The sequence below is a fragment of the Sinohyriopsis cumingii genome, chromosome 14 (assembly GCF_028554795.1).
Source record: "Sinohyriopsis cumingii isolate HCF-2022 chromosome 14, ASM2855479v2, whole genome shotgun sequence".
NCBI lineage: Eukaryota > Metazoa > Mollusca > Bivalvia > Unionida > Unionidae > Sinohyriopsis > Sinohyriopsis cumingii.
This window is the reverse complement of record NC_142974.1, coordinates 116,918,140-116,930,398: the sequence shown is the minus strand read 5'-3', so window position 1 is coordinate 116,930,398 and position 12,259 is coordinate 116,918,140. Positions and strand designations below refer to the sequence as shown.

The window sequence follows — 12,259 nt, the reverse complement described above, 5'->3', positions numbered from 1 at the left end:
TACTCGTGAAGAATTACAAATAATTGCCGCAGATAGTCAATTACCACCTAAATCCCTTAGGTAACTCATCTAGAACAATTCGTCGTAATTGAGATATTTTTCTAACCCTAGATACGGCTAAATAAACTAATTTTGACCACTGGATGCGATCGTCGACGATCCAAACACGCAACCATGTCAAATGATATCATATCTAGGCAATTGTATTTAGTGTTCCATAAACCGCCGTGTCCGTATTCGACGCAACTCATCTGGATATCTTCGAGAAATTCACTTCTAGTTGGTTTCCAAAGATTCTTTCCCTTAGTAGCACGAGCAGCAACTGATGGAACAGTAAAACAACTAGCTAATAATTGTTCAGAATTTATTGAATATGTTTTTGCTAATTCACTCATTTAGTCATGTAATAATTTATTTCTGTATAATTCGCCACTAGGTCGTACAAATTGATCATATTTTTCATCGCTGCGAAACAACCACACCGATACTGGATCTGATTTACTTATTTTATAAATAAAATCGAACATTTTCCTGCTAGAATTACCTGAATAAAACTTAACAATACGATCTATCGGAAATATCGTTACCGCATTTGTCCACGCATGAGAATTATGATCAATTATGTTAATTGGTGCTCCTCGAGTTTTATTTAATGACTCAGATAAAATTTCTCCCGATAACGACTTTGGAAATTTTAATTTTCTCGACAACGCAGCTACGTCGTTTATTGATACACCATTAACAACTGATTTCACCCAAGTATTTGTTTTTGATAACCTTAGATCGGTCAAACCAGATCCGCGTTTTGTATTTTTTAAGTGTTCTATTACTCGTTCAGCTACACAGTTTATTCCCGAAGATATTTTCATTAAAGAAAGATTTTTAACATCTGGTTTGTTATTTAGCCGATAAATTCCATAAACAACCGCGGCGACCGGATAAGATCTAGCATAGTATGGTTTGTCTATGCCGGTCAGCAAACCTGGCTTCGAACTAGCAGATAAAATAACATTTTTTCACACTAATTACAGGATCACGTTTATCTCGAATAACCCAAACTTCTTCGTCGGTCATTTGAGCAATAAATTTTATTCCGAAGATAAATTTCTCGTCAGCATGGTTAGTACTAATATAATTAATTATATTTTTCTCTTGCTCATCGGTCATAGTATTATCAATTTCATTTGTTTTCCACGTCGACCATGTATGTGCTACTCCATCGCTAAGAAACTCTTCCTTGGCTTTATTAGCGTCAGATATATCAACGTCAGCTTCGTCCAGGTCAAATAATTTCATGTTATATTTTAGACAAATATCTAATACAATAATGGATCACTGCAAATGGATATTGGTCGGTTCGCTGTCTTGTTGTGAAAAATCGTGCAAACGTGAATTCTGCGGCGAGCATATGCGATCAGTTCGTGTGGGTAATTATTAACCAATTAGATGTATTAAATGCAACGTTGGATTGCGAGGAAAAACTCGTCTATGTATAAATTGTGGCGAGAAACGCTACCGAGAACTTAAACGACATTATGAAAAAAAAAATATTGATGACAGAATAATCAAGTGCGAGGAAGATTATCTAGATAAGTTCACAAACAAACCTTGATTTAGACAAGTAATATTTAGTATATGGATCCAACATTCGTGAAGCATCCAACTATCAATAACTACGAGGCATCATGCAACGGTGTTGTCAGATACTGCAAAACAAAACATATAGTTGGTAATGTTGGTAATGCTGGTTATTTGATATTTAGCGCCATAAATCCAAGGAAAAGTTATTTATGTCACCGTTTTTTTTTTACGAATGTTTTCATGGACCAATCAGAGATAATCTTGTAATTGACCATGATGACGGGGATAAATTGAATAATAAATTATCTAATCTTCAGGCGATTACGCGGAGTGAAAATTCTACCGGTAGGTTTAAAAGTGTCGGGAAAAAGGCGGTAAAATCAATAAATATTGAAACTGGTGAGGAAAGATACTTTCAATCGATTAGCTCTGCTGGTAAATATTTTGGTATTAACGCAGGTTCTGTGTACAAAATTACAAATAAAATGAAAAAATCAGCATTTTCATATAAATTTGGTGACTGGATCAAATTTTCTTATATTCTTCTGATTTTAGATGATTAAATTTGTGTTATTTCAACAATTTATATTTACATTTTTTTATATTAGAAATACGATATTCAGTATAATGAACAAAGAAAATATCAACAATATGATTGACGCTATTGAGGAATTGAAAAATAATTGAAAAATAAAAAAATAAAAAATTATCAGACGAGTTGGAAGCTGAAAATATCGTCGCTGACTTTGAGACGCTAGTGCAGAACAAACACGAACGTAGATACGTTTTGCCGGCTGAATATAAATATATATAAAGAAAATTCAATCAGCGATGTATCTGTCGTTGGCATCTGTCGATGAGTCAGCGATAAAAGACTTTGCTCCGTTGTCAAAGGCGACCGAGAAAATTAGATCAGAATTATCTGACGAATATGAAGCAAAAAAGTGATTAATACTCGCGTGAGACAGTTAAGAAAAATAGTACATGATGAAAAGTGAAAATTAAAAAAAAGAATATTTTGTTAATTTTTTTTGTGGTTTTTATCTATTTTTTTTCTTGCTGTTTTATTTAGGCGGAAAGATTTAAGATACTAGGATTTTTCTATCAGATTGATGCTTAACGTCTCGCCACGCAACTCAAGTAAATTTCCAGACTGATCGGTTAATCTGAAAATTATTCTCGTTAGCAATCTATTATAACATCGTAGATAAATCGGATTTATTGGTTCTTGTATAATTAAATATCCTGGTGGTTCCTTTGGTGAAAATGAATAAAGAACATATCCTTGTTGAACTTGATTTGACACTGCTGCGTTCACGCTATAGCTGCTTTCAACGACATCACAATTAAGATTGACCGCGACAACTTCTGTTATATTTACAATGTTTGGTGAAATATGTCGTCCTTCTCCGTCTGAACTATTATCATGTCTAAGTATAGATGCATGCCGTGGTAATGATTTTCTCCACGCGTCATGTAATTGAGGAAATAATTCATCAATAGTGTCAGTGACAGATTTTCTTAATTCATCAACGTTATATTCGGAAAATATACAATTTGGCAACGTCGCTTCGGTTAGCGAGTAAGTTTTCAAAAAAAAGTCTTTTTGTATTGTTTTATCATCAATTACCAGCTGAATTATTCGATGATTAGTATATTCCATATCAGATGCGAGCCGATTTAATACTTCTACACGCTTGATAATCTCGCCACACGAAGTTGATGTATTAAAAATACATTCTTGAAAATACTGCCGTAGTCTCTGTAGTTGTTCTTTATGTTTTTTATTAATATGCTTGAACCAGTCGCTGAAAGTAGATAATTCTAAAACCATTTTACCAGATGATCCTCCAAATGGTTGACCTTGAGGAGGATCTTTTCTATGACTAATAATTAATAATGATTGTCCTTGTCTTCCACGAACAAATTCATACCTTAATGTTGTTGCATCCTTAATAGTATCTAAATAATTTTTATAATCTGGATTAACTTCATGATAAGATTTTTTGCCCGTGATATAATTAGATTTTTTAGGTTCTGGTTGCGCCTGTGGATGTACTGGCGCAATTTCAGGCCAACCTAGAACGGTTCTGATTGTAGATTGATAAATATCGACAACACACGGCGAGTTTACTTCGATGATCGAAGTTAATGTTGGTTCGTGAGCGGTTATTTTTATTCCAGGTTCTTTATCTCCTGTTATATTTTTTTATTTTATATGATAACTCATCATTAATCTGTTTGACTTGATAACTACCTGTTGGTAATCCAACAACGATCCAATCTGGACCGCAGTCGGGTTTGTTTTTATTAGCAAAAACAAATGAGTTATTTGACAATAAGGAACCAAATGATTTTGATCTAACATTGGGCCAATTATGACAACGCGATCTCGTTGACGGAAATTGCTATCGGAAAATTAATACTAAATTCTGGCTTAGTCGAGCTTGCCGATATCATCGTGGTTCTTTGCGGGGTCGTGCTTGTCACGATCTGTTGCAACTCCGACATTATTATTATCCGTAGCTTTAATATCAGCCTGATTATAAATTTTTATCATCATTGAAATTTCAAAATCGGATATATTTCCATCATTGAGACTCTCCGATAATAATGAAGACAATTTCGTGTACGCGACCGTTGCCGCGTATAATTTAACCACGTACGAGGATAATTTCTCATTCGTGCACGAAGATATTTTATTTGTAATAATATTAAGAACGCCAGCTATCGTCGTGGTCGCGGAAATACAAATTGTAACTGCAACTGGTGCCATCATAGTTATCGCGGATAATATTATTCCGGCCCCTACGACAGCTACTGACGCTGAATAAACAACTACGTCAATGATAACTAGTCGTCGTTGATATTTTCTTATCTTTACCTGGTACGTATCTATGATGAGTTTCAACGAAGTCTGCCATTCACGCGCCTGATTGTACCGGTATTCGGATGGCGTCATAATATTTTACCAAGTAGATAATTAAGATGATTTAGATGGAAGAAATAATTTAGGTGACTCAGATACAAATTCAATGCACCACAAGTATTGGCATAAATACTTATCTGCGTCTGTTATTTCCTTACTATCATGTGGTCTTATAGTAAAAGTTTCTTCATTTTCATTGATGAGAAAGATTAAATGACCTGGAAAATTACCTGAATAAATTCTCCAATTGATTACTGTTGCAACTATTTTGAATCTTATATTACCAAACACAGATAGCCTGTACAAACTGGTGACAGGCGCGGTGTATTTGAAGGTATTATCTATTTTTGGCTCCCAAGTTAAAGATTTACTGATCAATGTTGAAAATGTTATATTATTGACCTGTGATGGAGTTACTGCCGGCGGAATCTTAATAAAGCTAGTTTTCTCGATAATTCCACGAATCAATGTTTCAAATCCCTTAAACAGGTCAATACTAGCATCGATGTTAGTAAATCTTCTGTTAATGCTATTAATATCCTCGTCGTATTTTACTTTATCAATTTTTCCATCAATAGAGGATCTTAAACGAGTAATATCTTCGCTGGCTTTTTTAATAGCTTCATCGGATTTTTTAGCAACTTCATCTGCTTTTCCAATATTATCATTAATTAATCTAATAAAAGCATCAATTTGTCTAATAGATTCTCGTATATTTATAAATTCACCTACATGAGCGTCAAATTCGGTACGTCGAGTTATATCGGCTAATTTGATATTGCTCGTTTTTAATTTTCCGTGTTGATCTTGAAAAATAACAACCTCGTCAGGATCTATTCCTGATATTGATAGAAGTTTATTAAGATGATCCTTAGTTGCATGCTTAGATAAATCAACGTCAGGAGATTTTTTAACATTCGCGATAGTAGAGTTCTTCAGTAAATGTCAACCATTTATAATACTGATTGATTTTATTTATCAGAAGTATTCCTAAGTACGACCTTATGATATGGTTGAGATGATTTTGATATTGCATCAAGAACATTAATTGCTTCACTGTCACATATTGGTTAGTGTCTGCGTCGGTAACGTCGAATACTAAATTGGAACATTTAATTGTCTCGGATAATTTAAAATTTCTTTCGGTGGCGCTAACCCGTAAGAGTCAAAGTAAATAATTTCACGTGGATTTATCGCGTAAGAGACCCAGTGTGTACTAGGACCATCATGTGAATCTAAATTTATAATTCCGGATTCATTTAATTTTGGCCGATCTGGTATTTTTTTATTTTTAGCAGCGTCAGATAAATCAAAATTTGACATCGGTGTAAGACTCGTTAAGTCTAAAGGCTTTTTCCGTACCAATACGGAGGTGTTCCTGGCAACATTAGGCCTTTCCCGTACCAATACGGAGGTGTTCCTGGTAGTCGAAGGCCGCGTCCTTTCTTTACCGTATCTTTCTCCGGATATTTTGTTTGCTACCTTACTATCAGCGTATCCAGCAGCACCTAACGTGGCCGCTTTTCCTATTATTGGGGCAACTGTGGAAGCTTTTGCAATTAATGCTGGTATTAACCCAGCGAGAAGTGGAAAGAAACCACCTACTTTAACCATTTCCTTGATTGCGCTCGGACTAAGATCAACTTGGACACCAGTATTTGCCGACTTAGCTTTTGTAAATTTTTTATGTTGAGTTTTAGTTAGAGACAGTTTATTTGGACCACCGTGAATTTGAGCATTTTTTAATGTTAATTTTGCTCCTCACATTTTTGTTGTGCTTGATTGGAGTTTTTTCATCTGACCAGGGGTCAAAGTCACACTAACATGATCGTATGGCATTATAATTATATTGATTGATTTAAATTGATCTCACATTTTTTCTACTGGTGCGTCAATCATTCTCATTCGGCCGCTAATACCTTCAAGAAGCATAGTTCTATCGCAAAGTAGAACAGCAAATGCTCTAAACCTGGCTCCACCAGGATTATTTATCCTAGTTTTGAAATGTATATCAACGTTAGATTGTCTTGTTAAATCAATATGTTCTAACGAAAAATAATAAATCGGATATAAACCTTTGAAATCTAACTGCGATATTTGTAATCCAGTATCTGGATTTTGATCTCGTCCCATAAAACTTTACAACCGATGATACACACGTGCTAATGAATTTTCAACAAAATCCATTGATATATTTTCAGATGGCTCTTGATGTCTATTTTTCGTAACGATACTTCCTTGGCCTCAAAATTGTCAAATACCATATGACTGCGTATTTGATTACCTGCTGCTGTTCTATCAGCACTTTGAAGAGCAGTAAAGACGTGTCAAGGTGCAGAAACACCTTGCTGCGATGCAATATGCCAAGTAAAATCCGTACCTGCGGTTGATTCAATACTATGTGACCGTTGTCAACCATGAAATTACTGATTTACCGCCCTGATCCTTAAAAGTAAGTAATTTACGTTCTTCAGCTACTGATGGAGTTAATACTGGCATCCACAATGCCAGTTTGGTTAATACTACCTTACCATCCGCAATACCAACAACATCTTTTCTCCAGATAGCATCGTTACTATCACCTTTTCGATGAAGAACAATCGTATATTTGGCTTCAAAAATAACTTTCTTAAAATTTCTGCAAAAACCAAATATATGAGATAATGGAATTGCGCATAAAAATTTCCTACGATCACCTGATAACATAGCTTTACGTGTAGCAAATCCTAGATTAAAAGCAGGGTTATGGTTTTGCAGTGTTGAAAATGCAGTAGCTGGCCGAGCTATCGTTCTAGGGCTGCAACAGCTCCAGCATTTTGTTCTAATTGTACTTTAAGAAACTGTTCATGATCAGCATTATCAAAATTATCTTTTGCAAACATCATACTTGGCCCTGCTGATCTGGTATGATCATCTGAGTACCTTGCTAAACCTATAATCGTCGTAGCAATATCGACGTTTTCGCTGACTGATTCAATTTCTTTTCCGTCGATCATATATGTTGCGCTATTAATAACGCCATAATGCCATTATTGACAAACCCAACTTTAACATTTGCATCATATACGGTATTGTCAGTTTTTATAATTTCACCAACAACCTCGATAAAAGCCTCACATGGTAGAAAATATCTCGTTGCATCATGAGCCTGAATTTCAACTCGACCACTTTGATCCGGTAATTTTGCTTCATATGAATAATGTTGATAATCACGAACAGAATCGTCTTTACTTATTTGCTCATCCATGTCAAATGCCTCGTTAGATGCATGCTTGAACATTTTATTGTAAAGATTACCTTCTAAAACGAAGACCACTTCTCAATATCATACTAGTATTTATTCGATCGGTTCCTTGATTTATCAACGACGCTAATTTTTCATTTGCTGCATCATTTATTACCTTACTAACGTCACTAGGCATCACTGACGTGCTTGGTAATTTAGCCGCAGGTTGTTTTTTCTGCGTATTAAATTTAATATTCTATCTTTGACGGCGCTAAAGGCTTTACTGGCAATATCACCAGCAGCAGATATTGTTTTATCACGAACAAAGTTCATAGCTTTCATTGATAATTGCTTAGCGATAGGTCCAGCTTTAGGGGCTATTCGAGTAATAAATCCACTAACAACGTCGCCGAGTCCATCTCCGTAGGTAACTTTGTACATGGGTAACCGCGCATTTACCACGCGAGTCTGCGTAGGTTTACGATGTTATTTGTGAACTATCATTTTATTCAATTAGTCATTTATTTAACAACTAGTCGCTGTAGTCGTCGATGATTTCATCAATTAAATTTCTATAAACATGAACATCCATGACGCCGCCGCGAAATAGTCGCTGACAAATATCAGTTGCCTCGTTAATTATTTCCGGTGAATTATTTCCAGCTCGTTTCCCTCCAATAAGAACCTCTAGCCGAGATACGTCATTAACGACGCTATTTGGGCAGATAGAATTATAACCGCTGCCGGTAATACCAAGATCGTTCATTAAATCATAAGGTTCTTGAGGTTCTCCTTGAGGTTCTTCACGAGGTTCATCCGGTGCATCCTGAAATTCCACCTCGGGAGATTGTGGTCGAAGTTGTTGTTGCTGTTTTCTTCTATCAGACACAATTTTCAAAAATTGTTTAAATCCGGCATTATTTAGATCATAAAGTTCATTAGTAGAAGCACAATATACTGAGGGAATCCAATTTTTAGGTGTTGATTTATTAATATACTCTGATTTTACATATTTACCTCTATCTTCATATTCAAATGCAGCAACATTAATTAATTTATTTCTATTTTCAAAAGTATCGATAGCATCATTGGTAAATAAATATCTAGTATGTCTTTTTTAAATTGCTCCATAGGTTGTTGTAATTGTTGTTGCAAAGGTTGTTGCACTGGAGGTAGCTGCTGTAATTGAATTAAAGCTCTATCTTTTGCATCAGCAAATTCAATAAATCTAGGATCAGCTTCTCTGGCCTGAGTAGTTGTATAATAGACCTTAAATATCCACCTGTACCATTCTTTACGACTTACAGATTTATTGGCGTATTCAGGCTTTAAAACATTTTCTCGCTGATTAAATGACGCTACAGCAATTCTAGCTAGATCGTCAATATTTTTAACTGCTCTTATTCCATCAATGCTATCTTGAGTAAATTTATCAATCGCAGCAACCCTAGCACAGGTTTGTCCTTCATCATCAATATCTACATCATCTTCAGGCGTTTCTTCAGTTTCAATTTCAACTTCAGCCTGAGGTTTACGTTTTTGAGGTTTATATTTAATTTTAGATTTAAGTTTAGGTTTACGTTTAGGTTGAGCTACAGCTACAGCTACAGGTGCAGCTACAGCTACAGGTGCAGGTGCAGGTGCAGGCTGAGGTCGAGTTTGTTCTTCAATTCGTTTCAACACTGGAAGGATACCTTGTTTTTTCACATCTGGATCTTCATCATCTCCTAGTAAAACTCGCTCAGTGGTTGTTGTTATTGGTTTAAATAACAACTCAGTTGACTCAGTAAATCCTTGTTTCGCGTCATCAATTGCACGCATTTTTCGGCTAACAGATTCTCTCACTGGAAGATATTTATTTATTGCTTCTAATCGTTCTCGTGCTAGTTAAGCAGAATATGTTTCTCCAACATCCATTAATATTAATATAGTAATAATTTCAATTAATCATTATAACAAATTTACAGATCGGTCTCGACCAAATATTTTAAATTAATTTTCATTAATATCAGTCGTGACGGACCACCACGTTTGTCATAGATACTGGCATGATCATTAATAACGTCCCGTAGAAGCTTTTTATTTGAAAAATGGAGCTTCTAGAAAGAATTATTCCGTAGAAGCCTTTATTTTGTTAAAAAATACTTGGTCTGTTCGCCCCCCCCCCCCCCCCCCGCTGCTCCATGGGTAGAGACGTCTTTTTATGTTGATAAGGAAACGATACATCGGAATACACTTGTAAGCTTCGAAAACCCGCGCACATATTGATACGCTTTAGAAGTACTTAAGATTCCTAGGAGATGAGGTCCTCTTTTGTACAACTGTTGGAATAGGCAGGACATAACCCACATGACATTAAAATTGAATTCCTATTATATACAATATATTGTAAATTAAAATTTTGAATTTCTCATATGAATGGCAATAGTTGATTTTTATGAACTATGAAATAAATCATTTTTTCTGTGGTAAGCATATACTTGCAACTTCTATTTTCTTTCCTATCTGATTTAATTTTACAGTGCTGTACTAAATGTTTTACCTGTTTCTGAATTTATGTGATTAAATTTGACAAGCACACCATTATGCATTAAAGAAGAAAACTATTTTAGGTGTAATTGTGGATATTGGTTTGTAAAGCCCACATTAAGGGAATGTAACTGTTGTTGTGACATAGAGAAGGTCACAATTGTACGCAATGAATACCAGTGGATACAGTCTATAATACGCCATATAGGGTTCAGTCCAGTTAGTCTCGACATCCATGTTTTAAAAGTTGCATACTACAAGTATAGACAACTATTTGGAGAACGTCCAGAACAAGGAAATGAGTGAGTAAAATTAGAATTTTCCATGTTCTTTTGTTTTCATAAAAAATATTCATGATCTATGCATGACAGAATAGCATTGGGGTTATTAAAATAGCAAATAAATAAATCACTTTTTCCAGCCATTTTTTGACACCTTCTTGGATTGAATTCCTGTTCTGGAGGTCTACACTCTCTAACCTTTATACTTCAGTGATACTGATAAATCATGCCAAATGAACAACACATACACATGTACAAATATTGTTTTATTTCATTTTTTGTGTCTGCAGATAATATATATATATATATATATATATATATATATATATATATATATATATATATATATATATATATATATATATATATATATATATATTAAATCAGTAGATTACCTAATTTGATGTAATGCATAAAGTATCATTTTTTTCAACTTAATTTTCAAATTATTATTTCAGAATACATAAGTATACAGCATATAAACAATTTTCTCGGTGGTGTTGGCACTTCTTGGGCAAGGAAGTGTGAATGTGTTTTTGACTTTTAACGTAGCTTTAACAATGTTTCAGTCATATCGCTACGATGTTTGCAGTGGGGCATTTTATAATGATGTCTAGCACTGGGACATCATGCTGCGGACATGTAGCATGATGTCCCACCCAGCCACATTATCCTGCTGAGTGCCAAGCGAGGCAACTGTTAGTGCCATTTTTATAAACCTTTAGTATGACTCGGGCGGGGATCAAAGCCAAGACCTCGTGCATCCCAGGTTGACGCTGTAACCACTAGACCACCGGAGCGGTCTGGGAACAAGGAAGTGAGGATCATCATTCCATCACGTGTTGTTCAGAGGATCCGCACTGCCTTTCCTGATTAAATCCTGAACTACACTGGCTTTCATGAGACTGACAGCGAATAAACCTGCTAAGAAGATTGTGAGTAGCAATATCCTTTTCAGGCCTCTCATACAGACTACATAATGATGGTGGTACATCTACCAAAAGTTTTACTCCTTCATCATTCATGTGAGACACCTGTCCAATTCTGAATGCTGTTTTCATCAGACATTCACCATAATCTGTACAATAAAGTAAATTTAATATGCATTGTATTGTACAAGCCACAAATGCAACACAATGAATTAAACGTATTTGTCTTTACAATTGTTTGCATATTTTTATTATTTTACCACAGGGGAAAATCATAACCTTTAAAATTAATAGAGTGTCAACTTTAACAAATATTTTGCCTTTACTGTTTGAAGTTAATGAAACATAAATATAGATACTTACACTTGGTACAACGGTACTTATATCTCTAAGTGAAATATTCCTTTCTGGTCATTAATTTCCAATGTATATTCTTACCATCTGTTGAGTCAACAAGAATTTTTCTGACAGCGTATTCTCCTTTCTTGTACTTTGGACACACTATTTTATATATGGCTCTCCAATTTTTAGTGCATGCTTGCTCTCTTTGGTTGTTTAATTAAAACGCAATGCAGCAGGCCAAAGCCAATTTCAAAGAAAATGAAGATGCAAAATATATAATACAATCAAAAACCAGATAATATATTTTTATATACACTTTTTTTGCAAACATTCCAAAACACTAAAAACTGTTATACAATTTTACATTGCAGGATATCCAAAGATCAGATCTTGATATCTATGATTTAATTTGAAGATAAATATACTGGACTATAAATAAAAC

General features: G+C 34.8%; 1 protein-coding gene across 1 annotated transcript in view; it reads right to left on the bottom strand.

Annotated features, from left to right (window-relative positions):
• Nucleotides 1–7,790, bottom strand: part of LOC149784666 (uncharacterized) — a 39,214-nt gene extending 31,424 nt beyond the window's left edge. The window contains exons 1-2 of the mRNA XM_089933023.1: nucleotides 7,552–7,790; nucleotides 7,042–7,148 (exon numbers count right to left, since the gene is read on the bottom strand). Of these exons, the coding sequence (XP_089789149.1) occupies nucleotides 7,042–7,148; nucleotides 7,552–7,790 (346 nt within the window). The remainder of the gene's footprint in view (nucleotides 1–7,041; nucleotides 7,149–7,551) is intronic.
• Nucleotides 7,791–12,259: the final 4,469 nt, after the last annotated feature.